Source organism: Ascaphus truei, chromosome 14 (genome assembly GCF_040206685.1).
Source record: "Ascaphus truei isolate aAscTru1 chromosome 14, aAscTru1.hap1, whole genome shotgun sequence".
NCBI lineage: Eukaryota > Metazoa > Chordata > Amphibia > Anura > Ascaphidae > Ascaphus > Ascaphus truei.
Genome location: NC_134496.1, coordinates 58,463,236 through 58,490,325, shown reverse-complemented (window position 1 = coordinate 58,490,325; position 27,090 = coordinate 58,463,236). Strand labels below are relative to the sequence as shown.

At 44.6% G+C, this 27,090-nt stretch overlaps 1 protein-coding gene across 3 annotated transcripts; it reads left to right on the top strand.

Annotated features, from left to right (window-relative positions):
* Positions 1-11,810: 11,810 nt before the first annotated feature.
* Positions 11,811-26,626, top strand: SENP5 (SUMO specific peptidase 5). Of its 3 annotated transcripts, XM_075571165.1 has the most exons (10): positions 11,811-11,947; positions 13,219-14,738; positions 17,871-17,976; positions 18,080-18,227; positions 20,223-20,270; positions 22,556-22,633; positions 23,567-23,704; positions 24,472-24,555; positions 25,493-25,543; positions 25,765-26,626. In XM_075571165.1, the coding sequence occupies exons 2-10, from the start codon at positions 13,250-13,252 to the stop codon at positions 25,873-25,875; spliced, it is 2,253 nt and encodes a 750-aa protein (XP_075427280.1). In that variant the 5' UTR covers positions 11,811-11,947; positions 13,219-13,249; the 3' UTR covers positions 25,876-26,626. The 3 variants fall into 3 exon arrangements, with proteins under 3 accessions (XP_075427280.1, XP_075427281.1, XP_075427282.1); XM_075571166.1 differs by lacking the exon at positions 20,223-20,270; XM_075571167.1 differs by lacking the exons at positions 23,567-23,704; positions 24,472-24,555; positions 25,493-25,543; positions 25,765-26,626 and adding an exon at positions 23,274-23,542.
* Positions 26,627-27,090: the final 464 nt, after the last annotated feature.

Here is a 27,090-nt window from a genome sequence, read left to right as displayed (position 1 = left end):
AATATAATTTATTCCTTAAATAAGGTGAACACAGCAATATAGTACAATTAACAGACAAGAAGGTAACACTTGGGGAATGGAGAAGTATCAGCTAGCAATTCTCCATCAATCCGGTGACATTCCAGGTGGAATCAGAAGCACAACTCCAGCAATCCAGTGACATTCAAGATGGTATCAGAAGCACAACTCCAGCAATCCAGCACAACTAAAACTGTAGGGTTGGCACAGTTTATATACCTGTGCAACCCTATTCTTAATTATCTGTATCCAATCCCTAACGTGGAGACACAGACTAACCCATGCCCTCCAGCTAATTAGCTCATGTGTACTGGGACTCTATGGGTAGCCCCATAATTAAATCAGGGGCAACGATCCGTTTTACTAAATGAAGTATCTGCATTGTCTGTAGGTGTAGACATAACACGTACAAACCACTCCAGTTTAATGATTCTCCGCCCTCAGGTACCAATTAGACTGGCAGAGTTTGTTGATTAATACTTAATCTCTAGACATTGGGTAAACAATCAGGGCAGTTACTTTTTGATCACCGTGCTTAGGCTACTCAGCCGTCTGCCCTTCATGACTTATTAGCCTAGCAAATGGTGTCTGCATTTTCAGAACAAATCTAAAAATAAAATCCATATACACTTTAATATCTACACATATTAATAAGTTCGATTCTGGTGGGCTCAGTGGTTTGACCTTTGCCAGTTTTTAATGCCTACAGTGACTCCACATATTGGCCAAATATGAACTCTCTGCGACCTCCAGAATTGGAGATACAGAAATGCACTTTAAAACATTAATATACATGCTTATAATGAAACATGGGACCAGGGGAACATACATTTTCAAGGTATAATAAGGTGCAAACCTCATCCCTGGACCACAGTCCAGTTAACCCCTTGTCTCTCTGGTGAGGTCAGGGGATGGCCATATGGGGTGCAACCAATTTAATACCGGGCCACCCCCTTTCTCCCTCTACACCTCCCCTTCTTAATGGGTGATCTGTGGCCCACTGGCCCTAACGGGGAGTGGGGCACTGCTGGCACCCTTAACGAACTCAGTCTCAGAGGGATAGTCCTGACGTGAAAGTCCATCAGCATTGCTGTTTTCACTACCCTTTTTGTGCTGAAGCCTAAACTCAAACTCTTGCAAGGCCAAGCTCCACCTTAGCAACTTGGCATTCTCCCCTGATGCCCTCTGCAGCACACTCAAGGGGTTGTGGTCTGTGAGGACCGTGAAAGCCCTTCCATACACATAGGGCTGGAGTTTTTTGAGTGCCCACACAATGGCCAAGCACTCTTTCTCAATGGTGGCATAGGCCACTTCTCTGGGGAGTAGTTTTCGGCTGAGGTACACCACAGGGTGCTCTCTACCGTCATCCCCCACTTGGCTCAACACAGCCCCAATGCTATGGTCCGAGGCATCAGTCTGTATGAGGAAATGTTTGGTATAGTCTGGGGCAGCCAGTATGGGGGCCCCAGCAAGCGCAGTTTTCAGGGCCTGGAAAGCAGTTTCACAGGTAGGAGTCCAGGTGATAAGCACAGGCAGTTGCTTTTTAGTCAAATCAGTCAGGGGTTTGGCCACGGCGCTGTACTGTGGGACAAACTTCCTATAGTACCCTGCGGTGCCCAAAAATGCCATGACCTGTTTCTTGGTTTTTGGAACAGGCCACTGAACTATGGCTTCTACCTTGGCTGGCTCTGGTTTGAGGTGTCCTCCACCCACCCTGTGCCCTAAGTACAGGACCTCTGCCATCCCTACCATACACTTAGTGGGTTTCAAGGTAAGCCCAGCCTCCCTGATCCTATCTAGCACCGCAGCTACATGTCCTAAGTGGGAGTCCCAGGAATTACTAAAGACAGCAATGTCATCTAAGTAAGCCCTGGCATAGCTCTGCATCCCTTCCAGTAACCTATTGACCAGGCGTTGGAAGGTAGCCGGGGCATTCTTTATCCCAAATGGCATCACTAAAAACTCATAGAGGCCACTTGGAGTGATGAATGCTGACTTCTCCCTAGCCTCCAGGGTCATTGGGATTTACCAATAGTCTTTGCTCAAATCCATGGTGGTCAGATACTTTGCCCCCGCGAGTTCATCTAGTAACTCATCCATGCGGGGCATGGGATAGGCATCTGACACCCGTCCCAGCGTTGAGCAAGCGGTAGTCCACACAAAACCGGGTGGTCTTGTCCTTCTTAGGAACTAGGACTACCGGACTTGCCCAAGGACTCTGGGACGGAGTAATAACCCCTAGGGTCAGCATCTCCTCTATCTACCTGTCCATACTGGTCTTGACCTCTGCTGACACTCTGTACGCGTGCTTATGCAGAGGCTGCAGGTCCCCTGTGAGCACTGGGTGTTTTGTGAGATGTGTGGTCCCTGGCATGTCAGTGAAGAGGGCCCCATACTTAGGTAGCATGTCCCTGGATTCTCCCTTCTGCCTAGCACTCAACTGTGCCCCTATCTCCACCTGCTCCACAGTGTTTCCCTGCCTGCTAGAAATCATAAGGGGTCCTACAAGATCCATCGCTACTTTCTGGAAGGGTTCCCCTATTATCGGTAGGGGTTTCAGGGGTGCCTTCACACGGTCGCCCACCTTACCCACTCACTGGCAGGCATCACAAGAGCGGCAGAAATTGCCCACATCTCGAGATGCCCCCGGCCAGTAGTAACGCTGTAATAACCGGGCTCGCGTTCTGTTGACCCCCTGATGTCCCGCTAGCGGAATAGAGTGAGCTACCCGTAACAGTTGCTGTTGGTACCCCTGGGGCACTACTAGCTGTCGCTTACCGGTCAATCCCTCTTCTATCCCTGGGTTCCCTTCTTCTCTATACAGGAGTCCCTTATACCATAGGCAGCGCTCAGTGCCCTCCCTTGCCTGAGATTCGGACGCCCGAAGTCTCATGCCGGCCAGGGTAGGGTCTGCCTTCACTGCCTCCCTAAACTGGGCTCCTAATTCTGGCCACACCCCAGTCATCTTATTGTCAGGGGAATGGGGAAGGGTGAGAGGGAACAGTAAGTCAGTCTGTGGTTGCAACAGATCCTGGCTTACCGCCCCGGGCTCCTCTGCGCCCTCCGCTAACTTTGGTCCCAAAGGCTGAGGGACTGGCGCCGCCGCCATTGCCGCTGTCTGGCTCCGGGTAACCTCCACCACTGCAGCGGGCTTGGGCACTCGGTCATAGGTGCAGGTCATCGGTCCCAGATCATTGCCAAAAAGAACATCGGCATCCAAACCAGGTAAAACCCCCACCTCCCGCACACCCTGGCCCTCCCCCCAATCCAAAAAGATTCTGGCCACTTGCAAGAAACGTGGCTCTCCATTGGCCACAGTGATCTGTATCCCAGGGCCTGGGATCAATTCCTCTGGCCGGACCATATCAGGTCGGACCAGGGTCACTGCAGCTCCTGAATCCAGCAAGCCGACTGCTTGCCGGTCACCGACTGTGACCGGGGTGAGATGTCTGCTCCGGCTGTCTGTCTGCTGCAGGTCCGCACTGAGATGTCCTCCGCTCCTGGCTGTAGGCACCGATGAAACCGGGACAGGTGCTGCATGGGACGTCTCGCTGGGAGTTGGTTCCATGACCGGTCCGGAGTCTGTGGTGGAAGCCACCCGCACGCGGGCTACCGGCTTCGCAGCTGGGGTGCGTTACCCCTGATGGGGTCTGCCGGAACACAGGGGTTCCGGGCAATCTGGTCTGATGTGACCAGGGCAGTTGCAGTTGTAGCACCGGCGCTAGTGCCGGAGCTCCCCCGCCTGCGGTGGACTGCTGCCCGCAGGCGGCCTCTGAGTCCACTGTGGGGTATTGGCAGACTTTCTGGCCAGTGCCGCCACCACATCCGCCTTGGCTACTGGTTTGGCGGTCATCAGGGCTCAGCTGGCCACATAGTCATCTGCAAGCCTCGCCGCCTCCTGGTAAGTCTTGGGCTTCTTGACGTACACCCAAGCCCTCACCGCCGGCGGGCACTGCTGCATGAGCTGCTCCTGAAAGATGAGGTCCAGCAGGCGTTGGTAAGTCCGTGCCTCATAGCCCTCCACCAAAGCCATGCGGGTCACGTAGGTAACATAGGACTCCTGGGGCTGCCTCTCCTCCTGCCGAAATTTACCCCGGTAGGCTTCAGGGGTAAAACCGTACTGAAACAATAACAGTTCTTTCAGGTGTTCGTAGTCATCAGCATACTCATCTGGAAGCGCCATCATTGTCTGCTTAGCCAAGCCGGACAGTAAGGGGTCCAAACGTGCAACCCTATGCTGGGGAAGCACTTTGTACCGCCGGCACTGCGTTTCAAAGTTCTTTAAGAAACTGTCAATCTGGTCAGTGCCTTTCACGAACTTGGTGAGACTGTGCTGGTCCAGCTTGAGTTCATCTGTGTTGGGTTGGACAGGGGGGCAATAAGCGGGTCTGTTCACTGCCATAGTGATAAACTGCAGCCGCTCCTCCGGTGTCCCTCTGTCTCCCCACGCAGTAATCAGTGCCAACATTTCAGGGGTGAACGGACTGGTAGCTGCAGCAACCAGTACCCCTCCTGTTGCACTGCTCCCGGGAGGTGCACTCGTTCCCTCCCCGAGATTCCGCCGCCCCGGCACTGGGTTCCTTCCCTGATCTCCGGGTGGCTGTAAAAGGGCAAGCTGAGCCGTATCCTGAGGCTCTGCAAGCCGGGCTTCATAGTCACCGATTGCGTCAACCATGTCTGCGACCTCCTGGTTCTCATAGGGCAGTCCATATTCACGGCACTTGTCCTTCAGCTGAGCTCGGGTCCACATGTTGGATGAGCCTTCAGCCTCGCTCATGGTTCAGTCGCAGCAGTGAGGTGGTGTTACAACTTGTGTTAACTGTTGCACTACTGTGTGTTCAATATCTTTAGTCCCAGGAACTTGCAATTACCATCAAGTTCCTACTATGTTACAGTATCCCGCAGTATACTGTAACAAAGGTCCAGTTCAATCCCGCCGCTGCCACCAGTTAATTATAGAGCTTGTCACGGTAGCTTATGACAAGATATAATGAACACCAAATATCTGGGTTGAACTGAACGAGGCTTAGATATAATAAAATATAATTTATTCCTTAAATAAGGTGAACACAGCAATATAGTACAATTAACAGACAAGAAGGTAACACTTACTCAGAGTTGGGGAATGGAGAAGTATCAGCTAGCAATTCTCCATCAATCCGGTGACATTCCAGGTGGAATCAGAAGCACAACTCCAGCAATCCAGTGACATTCAAGATGGTATCAGAAGCACAACTCCAGCAATCCAGCACAACTAAAAACTGTAGGGTTGGCACCGTTTATATACCTGTGCAACCCTATTGTTAATCATCTGTATCCAATCCCTAACGTGGAGACACATACTAACCCATGCCCTCCAGCTAATTAGCTCGTGTGTACTGGGACTCTATGGTGGCCCCATAATTAAATCAGGGGCAACGATCCGTTTTACTAAATGAAGTATCTGCATTGTCTGTAGGTGTAGACATAACACGTACAAACCACTCCAGTTTAATGATTCTCCGCCCTCAGGTAACAATTAGACTGGCAGAGTTTGTTGATTAATACTTAATCTCTAGACATTGGGTAAACAATCAGGGCAGTTACTTTTTGATCACCGTGCTTAGGCTACTCAGCCATCTGCCCTTCATGACTTATTAGCCTAGCAAATGGCGTCTGCATTTTCAGAACAGATCCAAAAATAAAATCCATATACACTTTAATATCTACACATATTAATAAGTTCCATTCTGGTGGGCTCAGTGGGTCGACCTTTGCCAGTTTTTAATGCCTACAGTGACTCCACATATTGGCCAAATATGAACTCTCTGCGACCTCCAGAATTGGAGATACAGAAATGCACTTTGGTCAATAATGCTTTAGCTACTGCTCTCGCATTAATGGTGGAAAGTGCTACTGTCTCAGGGTACCGGTTGGCAAAATCCACCACCGTGAGGATGTAGCGCTTCCCGGACAAGCAGGGAATCATGAGGGGTCCCACAAACCTCCCTCAAAGGGAGAAAAGCCAGTAGATTCTTGCGGTACCTCTCGGTACGCAAACAGCAAGTGCTACAGGTGAATCTCCCAGTCTTTGTCCTCTGCCTCTATAAAGGTTCGCAGCATCTGCTTCAGGGTACCGTTGAACCTCTCACATAGCCCGTTGGTTTGGGGGTGGTAAGGGGTAATGTGCTGGTGCTTCACCCCGCACGCATCCCAGAGACACTGGAGCAATTCACTCATGAATTGCGACCCCAGATCGGTTAGGATCTCGCTAGTCAATGGTCAATAATGCTCTAGCATCAATGGTGGAAAGTGCTACTGTCTCAGGGTACCGGGTGGCAAAGTCCACCACCGTGAGGATGTAGCGCTTCCCGGACAAGCAGGGAATCATGAGGGGTCCCACAAGGTTCATGGCTACTCTCTGGAAGGGTTCCCCTATTACCGGTAATGGGTTCAGGGGTGCCTTAACACGATCGCCCGCCTTACCCACTTGCTACCAGGCATCACAGGACTGGCAGAAATCTGCCACAGCCCTGGATGCCCCCGGCCAGTAGTAATGCTGCAACAGCCGGGCTCACGTCCGAGTGACCCCCTGATGCCCCGCTAGTGGAATAGAGTGGGCTACCCGCAACAACTGCTGCCTATATACCGTGGGCACCACTAACTGTCGCTTACCGGTCCAAACCTCATCTAACCCCGTGGTCACTTGCTCTCTATACAGGAGCCCGCAGTGCCACAAGTAGTAATCAGATCCATCACCTAGCTTAGACTCGGACGCCCGAAGTCTCATCACCTCCAAGCTGGGGTCTGATCGCATCGCTTCCCTAAACTGAGTACCTAACTCTGGCCACCCGCTTGTCAATGCTAAGTCGGGGGGACATGGAACAGGTAAAGGGAACAGTAAGTCAGGGTCAGTATGTGACTTAGTATGTGAAAGAGGAGGTGTACCAAGTGTGGCGCTCATATATATAGTGTTACTTTAACATAGACCTGTGAAACACATAATAGAATAAATAGTGATACTTATACAAACGTCGGATGCAGCTGTAACCCGGTGTAGGATTGCTTTCTCAATCCTTGTGGCAAGTGAAGAAGGGGGTCATCGGGAAGCGCATACCGTGTTAAAACAAAAGACAAGTGCTTATAGTGCAATATTGTAAAGTCAATAATGTGATGTTAAACTGCTAGCTAGGATGAATATACAGAATACTCACAAACGTGAGGTAGATACTGGCACATAAAGGTATCTTTAAGGGGTGGCTGTAATCCGTGCAAACGGGATATCACCAGACCGGTACTCTCCACACAGGACCTTAAGGTAAGACGATACTGGACATAGTGTAGACTGTATAACACATTTAATACGGGTAAAAACAAATCCAATCAACTCACATGATGTGTATGATAAAAAAGCATATAGATCACACATGGATCTCTGCAAACTCTGCAACCGGATGGGACTTCTCTCAAGTTTCCCTCTGTGCTGGCGTGCGTGTCACGAATGCGTATCACCGGCAGCCGGATGCGGATGTCGTCACTTCCGGCTGCCGGTGATACGCATTCGTGACACGCACGCCAGCACAGAGGGAAACTTGAGAGAAGTCCCATCCGGTTGCAGAGTTTGCAGAGATCCATGTGTGATCTATATGCTTTTTTATCATACACATCATGTGAGTTGATTGGATTTGTTTTTACCCGTATTAAATGTGTTATACAGTCTACACTATGTCCAGTATCGTCTTACCTTAAGGTCCTGTGTGGAGAGTACCGGTCTGGTGATATCCCGTTTGCACGGATTACAGCCACCCCTTAAAGATACCTTTATGTGCCAGTATCTACCTCACGTTTGTGAGTATTCTGTATATTCATCCTAGCTAGCAGTTTAACATCACATTATTGACTTTACAATATTGCACTATAAGCACTTGTCTTTTGTTTTAACATGGTATGCGCTTCCCGATGACCCCCTTCTTCAGTATGTGACTTAGTCTGGCTTACCTGTCTGGTCTCCGCAGAGACCCCGGGAACTGTAGGTCCCAAATGCAGGGGGACAGGGGATGGTTCCGCTGCGATCTTTGCTGACTGGCTCCTAGGAGATCGCTGCAACAGGGGCCAGCTCAGTTGTCAAAACACAGGTAACATACCCCAGGTCATTGCCATGGAGGATCTCGGCATCTAACCCGGACAATACCCCCACCTCCCTCATGCCACGTCCGGCACCCCAATCCAAAAAGACCCGGGCAATCTGGATGGACCGCGATCCTCCATCGTGCACGGTCACTTGCATTCCACTTCTGGCCGCACCATATAAGGGCGTACCAAAGTAACGGTGGCACAGGAGTCCAGCAAGCCGCTCACCTGCTGGTACCCGATGGTCACCTTCCACAGATGCTTCTGCCGGACATCGTTGGGCTGCATCCCGACTGGTGCAACCTGATGTCCTCCAATCTTCGCTGCTGGTCCCGAGGTGGCAAGAGCAGGTTCTCCCTTGGACGTCCCTCTGTGGGTTGATTCCATGGCTGTGCTTGGCTCCTCTGTGTGTGCCAGTCGCACACGGGTGACTGGCCTCACAGCTGGTGATCGTTGTCCCTGATGGGGTCCCCCGGACCGGTCCCGGTCCAGACAGTCGGCATGAGATGTCTGACCTGGTTGCAGGTGAAACACTGCCTCTCGTGTCTAAACTCTGCAGCTTTGCACAGCATTGGAATCAGTTGCAAAGCCAGAGAAACCACTCACAGACATGTTTCAACCTTAATGGTTCTCATCAGTGTGAGGTTGGTTGTACTGCTGGCTTTGCCATTTTTAAGGCTGTAGGATTTACCATCACATTTTAAGTTATGGTGTGGGACATTCATATATATATATATATATATATATATATATATATATATATATATATATATATATATATATATATATATATGTATGAGAGAGAGAGAGAGAGAGAGAGAGAGAGAGAGAGAGAGAGAGAGAGAGAGAGAGAGAGAGAGAGAGAGAGAGAGAGAGAGAGAGAGAGAGAAAAGATACAGTAGCGCCACTTGTGGGACAGTATGATATATAAAGATGTGAATATAATTAAATTAATACATGTAAATAGATGTAGAAAAATTATTAATCTAAAGAATACTGTGTGCCATCAATGGTGGTAACATACATAACATAACAAACAAAAAAAAAGAAAACCAAAACATGTGCAGAAAGTCCAACACTTTCAAATAGTTCAAATTAGGAACAAGATGAATTCCAGGGATCCCAGGCTGCTCTCAGAAGGAATAACCAGTTCCAGCAGAAATCTATAGAAACAAGAGAACAGAGAGCGCACGTCCCATAGTGTAAAAAAGTACATTTAATTGTAACGGGTCTTCCACCCCACCCAATCGCATATATAGTGTGGGTGAGTAGAACATGCGGTGTTACCGGTGTGGTGCGTATACCTGCAGGCTCACAGGAGGTCTGAGTCTCCGCTAGTGAGAGCCTGGGGTGAATCCTCTGGAACGTATCTTCTTTCAGCGCCTCCACCTATGTAGGATTCTATGGGAATGTAGAATAACCCTACATAGGAACCCAATCAGAAACCACACACACAGTGATTATATAACTAAGGACTTTACTAACAAATAATAATAACCGGTGTCCCTCTCACTAGGAGACACTAACAGTGACATCTCGCAGGACGATTCCCCAACACTAGGTGATCCCACCCAGTGTCCCAAGAACCCCACCCAATGTCCCGTACTCCTACAGGGATAGTCAATGGGTGACTGCGCAGTCACTAAGAACCTCTAGGCCTGTTGGTGCACATATGATGATATAATACCTGCCGAGCACTCCGGTGCTCGGGTCAGCAACAATCTTCTCAAAGGGTCAGACGTGTGATGAATCCGTCTGATCCTCCAACCGAACTCCTTGCCCGTGCGGACCGCTAGGGCGGTCCCACTCTGGAATCATCTCTGGGGACCCCAACGTGGGTCCAACCGCTTCCACAGGAACAGCAGCAGCCGCTGTGTCCCTATCTATCTAAATGGTACTAACGTGACAGGAACCCTAACCTAGGGCCTGTCCCTGTAGTACAGCAACCTGTAGTGGCTTGGGGAACTCCTATGGCCGGTTGGGGGTAATGACCTGTCCCACTCCCCTAACTACCCAAGTCCCTTCAGCCTCACTACTGTCTAACTAGTCCCAGCGCCTACAGCAGCAAGCTGTAGCTCACTGGAGGCTGCAGCCACCGTGCTGCGCAACAAGGTGCCTGCCTGTCAGACCTCACAGCACTGCCCGCTGTGACTCTGACAAGGCAGCACTCCAAACTAGGGGCCGCGTCCCTATCTAGGACCTCCCTAAGCAGTTACCCACCCAACTAGTGGGGAGTTGGGGCCTACCTGGAGTGTAGGTACCTATATGGGGCAGAAGCTGCACTCGCTCCCCGCACCCTTCCTTCCCTACAGCTCCCTGACTCCAACTCTCTAACTGCGGACTTCCTTCTTCCAGCTCCCACTAATGTAAGTGGCAGGGTCCCTAACCTGAGGGCTGCCCCTGGCAACACTCACCTTACTGGGGAGCTGAGCTATCTCGGACCAAGGGGGTGCTGGCCTAGTACAGGGGAGTCCCTCTCTCCTGCACCCTACCTCCTTCCCTTGTCTGTTCCTTCCTCTGACTGACTAGCGTGGTGCAAGCCCGCGAAATGTATCCTTTCCTCCAGCGCAATCCTGCAGCCCTATTGGCTCCTATGAGGCACCTGGTGCCTGTCTCGCTATGCTCCATGGGAGTTGTAGTCCCATGGAGCCTAAAAACACATAGGGACCGCGTGCGCGCCTTTCCTGCGCATGCGCGAGCTATAGGGGGCTTCCTCAATCTTCCCCTGCCTAACCTAGCCCTCGCGCAACTTCGCCCGGACTCTGGGGCTCTAACTGCGCATGCGCGACCACTGCACATGCGCGAACTAAGGGGCAATGGCGGCGCCCTTACCGCCCGGCTCCGGGAGCGCCGGGAGCCCTGCGACGCGCGTGCGGCCTTAGCAACCGGCCGCACGCGTCCCCACCAACCCCCGAGCCGGGACCTGACGGCTCTCACCTGCGCGATCGCCGCGCGGGGCCGCCATTGGCCTCGGCGGCGCCCGCGATCGAACACCATGTGAGAGGGGTGCTGCTCAGCAGGGGAGACCTGGCTACATCATATTAAAAATATTATATATTATATATTACACTTGGAAATCGCACTACAAGCAGAGATACAGCGTTCTTATCCAACAAGAGCTGCTGAAAGTGAACCGGATAGGATATCGATCCGTTGGTGTGATCCAGGACGATGTTACCCTGTTGGTGGTGATTATATCACAAACTGCTTGATTTTCTTTTACTTTTGTGAGTGTCCTTAATCCCCTTGTCCTCTTTTTAATATTAAATGTACTTTTTTACACTATGGGACGTGCGCTCTCTGTTCTCTTGTTTGTGTGTGTGTTTGTGTGTGTGTGTGTGTGTGTGTTTTGTGTGTGTTTTGTGTGTGTGTGTGTGTGTGTGTGTGTGTGTGTGTGTGGGTGTGTGTGTGTGTGTGTGTGTGTGTGTGTGTGTATATCTCACAGAGATGCAATATCACAAATGCAAATTATCACAGTGATGCAATAATATATATATACAATTATTATTATTATTGCATCCCTGTGATAAATGTGGTGCAGTTTCTTACACCTGTTCCGCAGATGGAAGAGGTTAATAAAACAGACACATGAAAGTCTGTGCTGTAACTCTATCCCAGCACTGCAGGAGTTAAAAGACTCCTACCATGTGCACTTCAAACACCGCCCCTTATAACTCAGCCAATCACACTCCTCCCGGTCGCGCTTCGCTGTGCGTTTGTTGTTTGTCCCGGGTGGGGAACCGTACGAGGGACGTCGCGCTCTGTGAGGCAGTGAGCGGGGACGCTGGGCTGTACGTTGATTCCCGGGCCATCTTCCCAGGTAACACGGGGGCGGTGTGGCCTGGTCAGGGTGGTTAGAGCCTGTGGTGAGGGGACCGGCTGGTCCCAGAGGCTCAAAGACTGGTCCCCTGAGGCCTGGCTCTGCTCAAGCATCCCTGCCTGCTGCTGTTGTTTTTTCTGTCCCTGGGGACAGTGGATCTGGATGCACCGGATCCTGGATCAAATGAACATCCTAACTCCTGTAGCATTTACCATCCTCTGCACCCTGTTCTAACCTCACTGTATCCTTAGCACCCTCCGTGAGACTTCACATTTACCCAGTAAATATATAGTCACCGAATTCCCTTATCTGCACAATGAGACCTCCATCACCTTTCCCTGTGTATGCCTTTCTCTGTACCCGTGGTCTATCCTTAATATGCCCTGTATCTGCCTCTTACATCTTCTATATGTGGTATTCCTCTGTATTTAAGACCCTGTCTTTATTCAGTGTCTAAATATTTTCTCCCCGCACCTTAATTTTCATAGTATCGACAAATCCCACAGTATGTGCTCCATCCATAATCTTGTCATCCAAAATTATATTTTTTCATACTCATCTTTTTGTATGTCCCCGTTGTGGTGCGTGTTTGAACGGTACAGAGCTTAGTGATACAAAAATAAGCACATATTTAAGGTTAGACTGAGGAGGAAGTACAGATGTTTCTTAAAGCTCAGGTGGCTTTTATAAGCCTTGTGTTGTGTTTTTTTATTTTATTCAGTGACTATGAAGTAATAGGTCTTTTACCTCAACAGAAGATCCCCTGTTTATTTCTGTATAAAACATGTTGAACACCACAGAAGTGGAATTCTATTACATTGTCTATTCAAAGACCAGTGTAACTGTCAAATAATCATGTGACAGTTTATTTGGTTATGCTTCACCATCTAATTTACCAAATCTGAAAATTGTGTTTATTTTTGTCCTGATATTACACAAGTCGATTCAGTTATTGTTAGCTAAATACTTTTAGTGCATCATTAAGAACTACTTCACATATAGCAATAGAGGCATAGTTTGCTAACGCAGATCCTATCCTTAGTAAAGGGGTAAATAGTTTTAAAGAATCTTTAGTTGTGTGCAGTTGTAAATATGCTGATAGATGCCTCAGTGCAGGGGTTCATATTAGAACTATGGTAATGTACCTGACTATAAAAGATCAGTTATTGAAAAGGAAAATGGACATAAATAAGGGGTTAAAGAGCCACACAATTGGTTTTTCTGTAAAAGTGGCGTGTATTTTGTAGGTAACTTTTATTTTTACATTGTAGGTTACCTTCAAGTTCAGAATGTTTCAGAAAAATGAAAGAACATAGAAAAACCTTACATCGTAAAAGAGGTCGGTTACTGGTCTTGTCTAAAGTATGGACAACACAATTTGGAGGGTTTAGAAAATATAATTTCCTCCAGAAGAGACAAAATGTTTTCCAAACCAAGAATCGGATTATTAATTCTGGCAGTAGTGTGAAGGTCGGACTTTGCAAAAGTGAACAACACAGAAGCAAAATATCTGTAATCTGTAAAAAAGGAAGACCTGCAGGATTGGCTGCCAAAGCAAATGCAAGGCGAAACTCCTTCAAAAGGATTGAACGATTGCATAGGGGACTTCCGTGGGCCAGAAAGTTCTGTAGCTTACCATCTCAACGGGTAATTCTGAGCAAAAGGATAAAAACACGACTGCGGACAACAGAGCTGGTTAATGATGAAGAAACATGCGTCACGGCAAGAGATCTATTAAACAATCCTATTTGTAGATGTAGCATTGGCAATAAGAACATTTCTACCTTGCAAAAAAAAGACAACTTTCAAACTCCTAAGGATGAAAGCGACAGTACCATAGTCATTTTTCGTAGTTTAAAAAAAAGCCACCCCCCTTTATTGAAGCAGAAATGCTTTGGCAGTCTATGGATTAAGATAAACTGTCATTTGTTTTCTAGAGGAAAGGTACCTTTATTTATGATGCATAAAAAACTTTCTGTGTTTACAGTTCGTTGCAGATTATCGTCCCAAAAACTCAGAGCAAGAAACAGAAGCTTTAAATTGGCAGAAAATAATAGGCTGTTTCAGAAAGTTTCCTTAAACAGCTGCAGAAAAACTCTCAGAGGCAAGTTTCAAAAAGCGATTTCTTCTTTGAAGTCAAACATTCAGAGAACTGTGCAGGATATTAGCAGCCTATCCGATATGAACAATAACACATCAGGAAAATTATGTGAAAACCAACAATGTGCATCCAACAGCTGCCTAAGAGATGAGACTGTTAAACTGCAGTGTGTTGAGGCTCAGATTTTGGATGCTGTATCCAGCAAACCGCTGATAAAAAACAGCCAGAATCAGCTTCACGAAACAGCTACTCAGTGGGAGAACGGGGAATTAATACCTAGGAAATTAAGTGAAATTCCTGCAGTGAACAGTTATCACGATGATGTGTACATATTGGTAACTGAAAAGGAAATATCAATATCATGTCAGGAGGACATGGACGTACAGACAGGGGATGGTGATGAACTAATGCTCTTGGCACCTGACAAAGTGCAGCTGTGCGTGAATGAAAATGTTGGTAGCCAGGAAAACATTCCCGTGGAAAGCAGTGACTATTTCTGCCACATGGAAGTGGATGATTCCACAAACTTTGTCTTTAATACAAAGCTGTTAGATCACCCTTACTGTAAGAGTCCACCGCAAGACCCCTCAGCAGAAGAAACACTAGATGTGTCAGAAATACAAGGGATAAAGAACGGCCAGAAAATCATAAGTTGTGTCCCTGATGAACAGCTGGCATCCTGTGTTTGTGGTACATAAAGTGTCATAAATATTATTACAAGACATACATTTGGTGTTTGTCCATAAGAGTGTGCCGCAATTTAGGATGCTTTGGGATATACACATACATAGTTTTTCTTTCCCATCATAAATTGTGTTCTCCGCAATTGTGCAATTAAGAGTGTTACATAAGTGAAATAAGGGGCTGCTTCAATATAGTCTGCAACTAATATATATGTATGTTGCACAAAAAGAGAAAGAAGGGTCAAAAAGGTGCACTCAAACGATATGTAATGAAAAAGTAGAAAAAATGGACTTTATTAGCAATGAGTATTAAAAAACACCCAAGACAGACCCACACAAATACCACATAATAGATTGCTGTGTGATGCAATAATTATAAATTATACACCAAAAAGGCACAAAAGTCTGGTAAGAACCAAAACATGGGAGTTAAGATGTAACATAACAAAACCAGGGGAAAGAATATTCCCCCAGTGTTGTGACTAAGATCGGCCGATCTGAAGCAAAAAACTCAAAAAAATATATTAATGGCTAAACAAACCAGAACACAGAAACATGATTTGACCTCTGAAACATGGTGTCGTGAGAATAATAGTATAACACACAGCTGAAGGCAAGTATAAATGTGACCCTATAATGTGCTGCAAACGGACTGTAATAGCTAATACCAGAACTATGCTGCACACATAAAATAAGCAACAAGAGGAGGGAGTCCAAATAGTGCACTGGTAGCACCCATCACAAGTCCCCAAAGGTAAGAACCCAATGATAATGGGCAAAGGTAATGATTGGGCAGCCCAGGGAAAGAGCACTACAGATGGGTAGTGAACAGGGCAATGAGGAGGTCCCACAATACAGACCAGCGTCCCAAGCTCAGGCACCAGCGTCGTCACGAAGGAAAGTCTTGGACATTCTAATACAGCACACGGGTCAGGAGGAGGTGGGGGTACTGTCACAGCTCTGCTTTCCTTCGTGACGACGCTGGTGCCTGAGCTTGGGACGCTGGTCTGTATTGTGGGACCTCCTCATTGCCCTGTTCACTACCCATCTGTAGTGCTCTCTGTCCCTTGGCTGCCCAATCATTACCTTTGCCCATTATCATTGGGTTCGTACCTTTGGGGACTTGTGATGAGTGCTACCAGTGCACTATTTGGACTCCCTCCTCTTGCTGCTTATTTTGTGTGCAGCATAGTTTTGGCATTAGCTATTACAGTCTGTTTGCAGCACATTATAGGGTCACATTTATACTTACCTTCAGCTGTGTGTTATACTATTATTCTCACGACCCCATGTTTCAGAGGTCAAATCATGTTTGTGTTCTGGTTTGTTTAGCCATTAATATATTGTTTTGAGTTTTTTGCTTCAGATCGGCCGATCTTAGTAACAACACTGGGGGAATATTCTTTCCCCTGGTTTTGTTATGTTACATCTTAACTCCCATGTTTTGGTTCTTACTAGACTTTTGTGCCTTTTTGGTGTATAATTTATAATTATTGCATCACAGCAATCTATTATGTGGTATTTGTGTGGGTCTGTCTTGTGTGTTTTTTAATACTCATTGCTAATAAAGTCCATTTTTTCTACTTTTTCATTACATATCGTTTGAGTGCACCTTTTTGACCCTTCTTTCTCTTTTTGTGCAACATATTCTCTGTGGGTCGGTAGCACCACCAGAGGGTTACTCTCTACCCTGACCCTTGGTTATATCTAATTACTAGGTCATCCAGGGGTGATTTGATTGCGGCATCTATTTTGTGTTTAATTAATATATATGTATGTCTGCTATTGGCCAAAAACTTCCATTGATGTCAATGGGCATTCTCATCAACAGCGGCCACTTCGGACTATATTGAATATCTTAAGCCTTGTAAAGTTTGAATCTAATTGGAGTTAAAATGGGTGACTAGATATCTTGTCCTCTATCTAGATGTTCTGTTTTCTTGCCTTTGTAAAGTAACAGGAAAGTGAGATGCAAAATTGGTCTTTTTATGATTCATAGAATCTTTTACATAGAAACTGACCGCAGATCAGAACTATTGGACCCATCTACTCTTACCATTATTAAGTCATGTTCTGGATACTCATAACCAGTGTTCGACAAACCTATACATTTGCACGCCCCGGGCGAGTGGATTTAACATCGTGGCCAGCTCCTATTGGCACAAGCAGACACGTGTGGTACTAGGTGGCGAGTAGATTTTGTTTGTTCAGCGAGTAGATTTTTTGGCGATTTGTCGACCACTGCTCATAACCATTTACACCCTAGGCTTTTTTTCATGTATATGGTTTGTACCAGGTACTCCAGGTTAAATTTTATCTCCTAAAACCATAACTTTGATCCTTTCGTCAGTGTAATTGTATTGTCTCGCCTCGTTCAACAGAGAGCAGAATTACGGTACAAAGAAAATTAATGTGAGAGCATATCTGTGCATTTCCTTTATTGTAAACCACAGTGTTTCTTAAATATTGATTTTGGATACGTGTCATGCAATCTGACAGATTTTAGAATAAATACATTTAAAGTGAAATGTATTCATTACAGACATGGTTTAATGTTTAAAAGTGATAAAAAGATTCTGGGATAAAACACTTAAATATTCAGCATTTTTTTCATTGTTCTCTTGACTTGGTACTGTCCCTAAGGCTTCGCCTATAGTGCCCGCGACGGGCGATGGCGACGCCGCCCAAAAACAAATACATTGCCGCCGCCGCCGCGTGCGCTTATAGTAAGCGCGACGGCAGCAATGCGGCGTCGCGGACTTTGGAAGCCAGGAATATTTGATTTTTCAAGGGCTGTCGCCTCATGTGACAGCCTCTGAACAAATCAAATGCCCGGAAGCCCGCGCCGCTGCCGCAAAGCAAAATATAACTTTTGCTAGCGGCGCCGGTCGCGGGCACTATAGGCGCGGCTTAAGCCATGTCACAGCCGACTGCTCTATGGCAGTCACAATTGTGCATCCGTTGTATCTGTATTTGATGTTTTATGCTTTATTTTATATTCAAGGTCAGTATAAAAAAAGAACAAATAGAAGGTGAGGGAAGAAACTGTTGAATAGCTTGTCTGCATTTTTGGGGGTTTCTTTTCACTGTAATATTTAATATGTTGTACTTCACTATTATTTTTTAACATCTTTTCAAGGACTTCTAAATGAAATCATAAAGAAATATGGAAGTTTGATTCCGTTGTCTGAAAGAGACTTACTCACGAGATTAAAAGAAGTATTTAACGAGGACTTTTCCAACAGGTTTGTAACTTTTTTAATATTAACAATCCCTCATTAACTGGAACCGTCCTACTTTTGAAACATGTTCATTGTTTTATTTCCCTTTTCATGCCTCGCCTCTCAGGACATCTTTCATTAGCAAGGAGATAATGAAGTATAGGGCCAAGCATTCAAAAGCTACGCTGTGCAACTTCCGCATCTTCTATAATAAGCACATGCTTGATATGGATGATCTTGCAACTCTGGATGGACAGAATTGGCTCAATGATCAGGTAGAAAATTATTTATTTTTAAAGTTTAAAAACATTTATGCTCACAGTTAGATTGTAAGTGTTCCTTGGCATGGATTCTCTTTCCTGTTATCTGATTTGTAAAGCACGGAGTACACTGTTGGCGCTATATAACTACATATATACATAGAGTTCAATCTTTTTTGTTTAATGCGATACGAAAAGCTTGTCTTGGCCAAAAGCCAATCTCCTTTAATCACCAGGCTAATAAGTGTAAATTCAAATTAGAAAAGTACTTATTTTGTTAAACCGTTGAAGGTATCAACAATAAAGAATAATTGTGCGGTGTATACAGTGATTTCTACCTTTTTTGTATACTCTAGCTCTTTAGGGAGATGCTTCTATATATTATATGCCGTTTTTAAAGAGGTTACAAATATTTACATATTTCCTCACATAAGAAATTCATGGTTCTAATTAGTAACTCTTATTTATTATTTCTAAGGCTACGGCCCCGGTGTCAACGCTGCACGCGCGCCTGCCAGGGTGGCAGCGCATGCAGCTGTGATGCCCGGTCTGTGCAGAGCTACGGGGGGAAAGGGGTGGGGGCGTGGCCATGACATCACCCGGCAGGTTCGCCCTCATTGGCTGAACCACCGGGGGGGGCGTGGCCAGCGGTCTGTCGCCAGTTGTGAAGACCGTTTTACTGTCTTCAGAAAAATCTGTTCACGCAACGCGGTGGCCAAGGCAGCAAGTAGGCCCAGCCCCATTGAGGGGCGTTTCTTTTCCCTGCAGAGCACGCCATAGCGCGTGCTGCAGCAGGGACCTAGCCTAAGGTAAAATAACAGCATTAAAGAGTGCTGGGTATTTTTTAATAGTACCTCTCTGTATTTCACAAACTTTGAGTAATGTCATAATTCAACATATTTATAGGGTGTTAGTTGTTACTGGCCTCTTGGCATATTGTAAATTCAGTGAGGATTATATATTGGATAATAATTATGTTGCCTATAATATTCTTAACTTGTAATCGAAAGGATATGCAAAATGGTTTGTGTTTTTTCTTAGGATTTTAAAGGAATAATAATTCTCAGTCTGCAAAAGTTTGAGAAGAAATTGTAGTGATATTTTTTGTAAATGAAAGTAAAAAATAGAAGTATTTTTGGCCTGCAACACACTTTAAAAAATAAAACTCTCCTTTTTATAGAGACGACTGTTGCAAACTGAACAGTAAACAGCAACTGGTACAGTTTTTTTTTATAAATGAATACGGACTGGACCTTAATACCTCTTCTAGACGCCTTCCACATCGCTAACGGCACATGAATATCTGGCGTAAAGGAACAGTCAAGTTGAATGCATACCTTTTTGGGGGGGGGGTCGGTTAACAAATCTCCAGGGACTCCCTGGTTCCTGAGCTACTCACCGGGAAATGTGCCGCTGTTACTTCATGGTGCTTTAAATCCCTCATCACACGTGCCAATAGAAAGCCATGACAAATATCATTTCTGCTTCGTATTGGCTTTGTGACGCTGGGAAATTTAAGCCTCCGTTTTGTTTCTCATGGAAGAGAGGAACCAGCAGCACCGTGCCCAGTACGATGTCTCGGAACCAAGGGATTCCTGGAGCTCAAATTTTATGTGGTGCAGCTCTGGAGATCCCCTGCGTCCCACCCATTTAAAAACGGGGGCAACTTACTGTTGGTAGAACTGCTCCTTTAGAGAGATTAGTAACTGAATTGGGCTATTTCTGCAGATATAAGACAAGCCACTTAAGTTTTGCTTTCACAGTACTTCTACTCAAAGCTGGATGTGGTGTGTTCTGTGTGATCACCCTGTATACTGGAGTTGAAGCATCTCCACTCCAGAACTGGTACTAAAAATGTGGAATGTCCAGCAGGGCAAAGATGGCCAAATCCTGGTGGTGCCATCTCCGAAGGGTTTACTATGTGTTCTGTTATATGCAAGTGATTATTTACTTATTATATATGCATGTTTCCGTGTACCATTGTAAGGATTGTTGAATTGCCCTTTGCAGGTTATTAACATGTATGGTGAGCTCATAGTGGATGCTGTACCTGACAAGGTGTGTAATCCGGTTTATTCCAATGCATATTTGCAATTCAGTCAATTAAGTCATGCAGTAGCTGTAAAGGCAAACAAGATCTTATCTTGCATTAAACGGGCAATGGAAGGAAGGGAAGTAAACATAATTATGCCCCTTTACAAAGACCATACCTTGAATATGGAGTACAATTTTGGGCACCACTGCTTAAAAAAGACATAATGGAACTAGAGAGTGCAGAGCCACCAAATTAATAAAGGGGATGGACAATCCAATTTATGAGGAGAGGCTAGCTAAATTAGATTTATTTACATTAGAAAAGAGGCATTTAAGAGGGGATATGATAACTATACAGGTAGTCCTCGCTATCTAATGTTTCACTTTACAAATGACATATCCAACGCTTTACAATGCAACCCTATGGGACGTTTTTCGACGCCTGAATGCGTTATTAAAAGCTCACCGCCAATGATTCACATGGGACTCACTTTACAACGGTTTCACTATCCAACGCTACTTCCAGAACGGATTCCGTTGGATAACCGAGGACTGCCTGTATACAAATATATTCAGGGACAGTACAGGGAGCTTTCAAAAGAACTATTCATGCCAAGGGCAGTACAAAGGACTCTGGGACATCCCTTAAGGTTGGAAGAAAGGAGATTTCACCAGCAACAAAGGAAAGGGTTCTTTACCATAAGGGCAGTTCAAATGTGGAATTCATTACCCATGGAGACTGTGATGGCAGATACAATAGATTTGTTCAAAAAAACATTGGACATCTTTTTTAGAAAGGAAAGGTATACAGGGATATACCAAATAAGTAAACATGGGGAAAAATGTTGATCCAGGGATTAATCCGATTTGCCAATTCTTGGAGTCAGGAAGGAATTTATTTTTCCCCTTATGAGATATCATCGGATGATATGACATTGGAGTTTTTTGTTTGCCTTCCTCTGGATCAATAAGGAAGTATTGATATAGGATAAAACGTGTCTAAATTTTAGCATAGGTTGAACCTGATTGACGTATGTCTTTTTTTCAACCTCATCTACTATATAACAGGATGCGCAGATATATCCCACCGGCTTCCATAAATACCGAGCATAGATTCTTTATTTAGATTCTGGTTTTAGAATTTGGGACTCGCTATAGTTTGAGTATTGCAGTATTACATTATTACAGTATTTTGCGCTTTAAGGTGAACAGTCTAATTTCAATGCACCTCGTCTACAATTTTGAAAAAGTTGGCGTTTTCAGCACTTTATGCAACCGATCTAGGGGCCTATGCAGAGAGCAGCGCTATTTCGAAATTCGCCATTTTTTGGAGAAAATCGCGCAGAAAGCAGCAGAAAATGGCGAGTTCCGAAAAACGCGCCAATTTTTCTTTTCTATTTGTAAAACTCGCCTCGCGGCTGGCGAGAACCTCAATCTCGCCAGTTTTAAAAATATCCTAATGCAGAGAGGCGCGAACGGCATCTAGCGGCTGTTCGCGCCAATAAAATGGCGCGATTGTCTCCGTTTTGCCTCGCCAGAAAAAACTGCCGCTCGCGGCCATTGCAAAGGGAAAAAAAAAGGCGCGAATTTGTTTTAACACATTTCTGAAGCGCGCATCTCGCCAATTTAAACTCGCCACACGCATCCATGTTAAACATAGCAGAATTCGCACTTTTCTGCATATGGAGATTAAAACTCTCCAAAAAAGCTACTTTTTAATAAATTCGCCAATTTTAAAATTCGCTGCTCTCTGCATAGGCCCCCTAGTATTGCTTGGTAAGATGTGCCTAAAATAGCAAGTTTGAGCATTTAACATACAGGGCGGAGTTAATGTTTAACTACAGTATTCTACACAATATGAAATAGGCCTGTGAAAACTGTTTTGGTCTAAATGTATTTGAAAGAATATCTATGTTTTTAGTTTTCCTTTTAATTCTCACGCAAGTGTTTACTTAACCTTGCTCTGCAGGTAATAGTGACTTAAAATAGCAGTATTTCAAACCCTGCACTGGTCAGAAATGTAAGACCACAATCTGGCAGAACCGAGACAGTCTTCGGGAGATGCTCCGCCTGTTCATAGGCCAAAGAGAACCACTAAATCATACTAACATGTCACAAAAATGTTTAGCTTACAAATACGTGTCAGTGTTTTATTTTCTTCAGTTAAGTGCTGTAAACGCCAGTGTCAGGAATGTCACGTAAAATATCTGAAATTGAATTAATATCATGGGGAATAAGTGTAACGTACTGGAAGCCAGGTGAAACTTCGCTTTTGAAATTCTTTCTGCTTTTCCCTCCCCCCCCTGTAGGTTCATTTCTTAAACAGCTTTTTTCACAGACAACTGGTAACCAAAGGTTATAATGGGGTAAAACGATGGACTAAAAAGGTATATTGTTTTTGTTTTGTTTCATCATGTATATTAATGGCACAATGTCAGGATGTACGGGCAATATATTGCATGTCTTGAGTTCATCCTCTACTGGGTTTTCAAAACTGAGGATTAATGGAGGTTTTTTTTCCATGCATTGTATTTTTATTGTACTGTAAAATGGTTGAATTATTGTAACGTATGTTATTTGGATGAGTCATGTAAATGGAATATGCGAATGTAGTTTTCTACCAAAATGCAGGTTACTATAACCAGTCTTGCATGTCACCTAATATTTGGTTCTGCTAACAAATGTAAAAATATTCAATTTGTTGCGCAATTTAAGTAATGTTTTGTAGGCAATAAGACCTCCTAAACACTTAAAGAAAAAGAATATGGCATCTTTGCCCATTGTACTCGCCCTCAAATTAATGAAGGTTGCTTAGTTCAACCAAAAGTGTTTGTTAGGGTGCCCTCAAATCTCATGAAACATTTTAATTTGATACCGGATTACAAAATCCCACAAGTAAATTGAGCCTGAAAATTGATTTTTATTTTCTTAATACTGTGTGTTTATATAGATATAGGCTCATTGCAACTTGACTAATACTTTGTCTTCCCTTCTCATGTCCCCCTCGTGGATTTAAAACCTTTTCAGAACAAGGTTGTACCCCTGTGGGCCCAAAGGAAACGCAGTAACTGAGCAATTCCTTGTGAATATTTCACGTGTGCCATTTTAAGGCCCCGTGAAAACAATCTGCAAAGCATAGTGTTGAGGGAATTTTTGGCTGCCGACTGAGGAGAAAGGAAGCTGTATTTTGTAAATATTTGAGGTACAGATAGAAGTAAGCTTCCTTTGTACACATAGGATGGTACATTTTCATAGCACTTAGATGTTTTCTTAATTACAGACATCTTTTGTAAATGCTTTATGTATTCTCTTTTCATCAGGTGGATTTTTTTAAAAAGACCTTATTGTTAATTCCCATTCATCTGGAAGTCCACTGGTCACTTATTACTGTGAACATCCCCAATAAAATAATCTCCTTTTATGACTCCCAAGGCATTCACTTTAAATTTTGTGTAGAGGTAAGCAAATCATTCTAATATGAACATTATTCTTTCTTTTGTGTGTGTGATTTTAGTATTTGCATCTTTTACTTGCCCTGCTGTTTTACCAACGATTTTATTCCCAAATTACACTAGCTTCTGTAAACTTAGGGTAAAAAAAATACCTTTTTGTTGCAATACATTTTTAATTGGTTGTAGAATTATAATAATTATAATGGAACACAATCTGAAGTTGGTGGCAGACGTTACTAGCCTTGCCAATCAAGTTTTTTTTTTTAAGTTTTTTTTTTAAAGCAATGCATTAATTATTAAATAGTACAGTAGCATAAACATGTTTATACCTCACTGCAATTATGAATTTAATCATTTTCTTCCTCGTTTGCAACAATCACCTTAATTTTTTGTTCAAAAGCCCCCAAAAAAGGTTTAGCCTCTTTAAATTCCCAATTTTGCAACTGTTTACAAGGGAACACAATGATGCATTTGTTAGAAAACCTATATTCTGACATGCTGTGTTTATAGGGTTCACGCAAATACAAAAGGCAAGAAGTGACAAATCAGTAGGGAAAAAGTACATTTAAAGGCCACCAAACATGAAAAGCACAATCTTGCAAATGTTCACCAAATATTAATTATTGGTTAAATCGTTTTTTTTTTTTTTTTTTTTTTTTTTTTTTTTTTTATAAATGCAGCTACAATTTTAACATTGTTATAGTATTTACGTTCTCACTTAGAATCGCTCTCCTCATGTTTGTCATCCTTCGGCACTTTGCATCTTTCTTTAGAATATACGAAAGTACCTACTTACAGAAGCCAGAGAGAAAAACCACCCCGAGTTCCTGCAGGGTTGGCAGACAGCTGTTACAAAGGTATTAGTACGGGCACCATTTAATGTTTTCATATGAATTATTTAAAAATTGACGTGTGAATTCTGGTTGGTAAAAGTTGCAGCCTTGATTTGTATCAGGTTTGCAATAAGATCTGTTTTCAGGAGCTGTGTAGATTATGCTGAACTAATTTAACAATGCAGCATGTAAGGCCTCGGTCCCGCTGCGCTCGTTGGCGCGGGCGGCCATGTCGCGAGTTCCCCACCAGCAGGGGAATCCTCGCGAGCCGGTCCCGGTCCCCCCTGGCGGCACAGCTGACTACACGCTGTGGCGCGTCAGCCGCTAGGAGACACAAGAGAATGGTGTTTCCTAGCGTTGACGCGTCACGTGGTGTGGCTGTGAGCCAATGGGGAGGGGAGGCTTCGGGAGGAGGAGAGGCTTCGGGGAGCGGGGAGGAGTGTGGAGTGAAAGCAGGTGAGTGCCTGTCTGTGTGTGTGTCTGAGTGCGTGCGTGCCTGTCTGTGTGTGTATGTGTGTGCCCGAGTGCGTGAGTGCCTGCCTCTGTCTGTGTGTGTGTATGAGTGCGTGAGTGCGTTTAAAGTTACCCTCAGCAGCTCCAGCCCGAGTCCGTGGAGGGAGGGGGGGGGAGTAGCGGGTCCCTCCGCTCAAGCCACGCCCCCCCTCCCTGTCAAGCCTCCCACTCTCGCCCGGCTCCCGCTCCCTACACACCGCATATCGCGGTCTGTGTATCTCAGCGCACCGCCTGTCTGCAGTGCGGGTGCGCTGACTCTGGGAGCGGGGCCTTAGCCTTACTCATGAAGTTCTCTTGCACTTGAGTAATCTACCATAATCTTGTAGCACATGTACACTGATAATTGAGATACTCAGGCATGTTATCTTTTAATTGTAAACTAATCCCAATTTTGGGCACCCGGTGTTAATTATCTAGAAATGTCACAGTAAATTCCTTTGCTTTGCAGTGTATTCCGCAACAGAAAAATGACAGTGACTGTGGCGTATTTGTGCTTCAGGTAAGTATGTATAGTAAAAAGAATGTTTGCAGCAGTGTCGTTTTTGCTCAAGACTTGCTCAAGGGAGGTGGGGGGCGGGTTAGAGGAGAACACAGTAAACCTTGAGGCCCCTTCTGCCACTCAATGGGTTAAATTATTGAAGCTATAGTCCCTATTAAAATGTTTTCCTGTCTCAACCACGCTTATAGAAGGATATATTCTTAACTGCAATTTACTTTCAGTACTGCAAGTGCCTCGCTTTAGAACAGCCTTTCCAGTTTTCCCAAGAAGACATGCCCCGTGTACGAAAAAGGATTTACAAAGAACTGTGTGAATGCAGACTTATGGACTAAATCTTACCATTGCTCTTCCCCAGCCCTTGGAAACAGTTCAAGCTGAAGTTATACTTGAATTCCTGAATACTTCCATGACTTTCAAACAAATTCACAATGGTGGTTAAACTCCCTCCAACACCCCCCCCCCCCCACCCCCCAGTTACCTCAGATGTTCCTTATTTTTTATTTCCCCTTGTGAGACATGATTGGTCAGCTGCAGAACATTACAAAGACTATCGTACAATATTCATGACGCAACTTTTTCCCTTCTAGTCTCGTATTTAATATTTATTATGTACGCATGCAGTTACACAAAGCATGCAACGGTATAAACTAGATTTGATGCACCTTTGACATGTAGATAGGAATTACAAAAGTTCAAGTCAAAAAAAATAGACGATACCTTTTTTGTAATCATTAAATGTCAACCATAAAATAAAGGGTATCTACTTTCATAACATTAATTCATCCTACAAGTCAAAGCAAGAAAACTGTTACACATACCGAGTTCCTTTCTCCCCTCCCAAGCTTTCCAGATATTTAGTTTCTTAATTAGAAACAAGACAAACACCTAGCATAGGCCGTTCTAAATCTGTGCAGATTGTACAGAAGAGAATAGGACATTTCCATTTATCATTGCTACTGTTTCAGCCATGGTCCAGGCAATGCCATTTGTAAGTTTTTCACTGATTGTTAATAAATCTGTACCCAATCTCAATTTTCCCTTTCTGAATTGTTTTATTAAATAAAAGAACTTGGCTACCTAAAATTCAGTAGTGGCTTGTTGTTTTTAAAATCCCATGTTCGAACCAGTCCTGTGCTCTATCCTATTTTGCAATTCGATTAAGTCCTGAATTATGTTTAAAAAAAAAAAAAAAAAGCTGTGTGTGCTGTGCACGCGTATAGTAAGTGAAACTTCTTTGACTTTTATCACAGAAATTGTATTTGTGTTTGTGGTGTTTTAATTAAAAATCAAAATACAATTTCATTGACAAAACGCAAATAAATTTGACTTATAACGCGCGTGCTCGGCACACATCCCCTGTATTAGCTATTTGCACTAAGTGTGAATTCCGTGTGTGTATGTGTGTCAGTCAGTGTGTATGTGTGTCAGTCTGTTGCTAGGATACGGCAGGTGCTGGGTAGACAATTACCCTCTATTGGCTATAGAGGGCAGGGTATTTGCCTACTGTGCACAGATTTCAGGGCAGCTCCCTCTTTGCACATGAACAC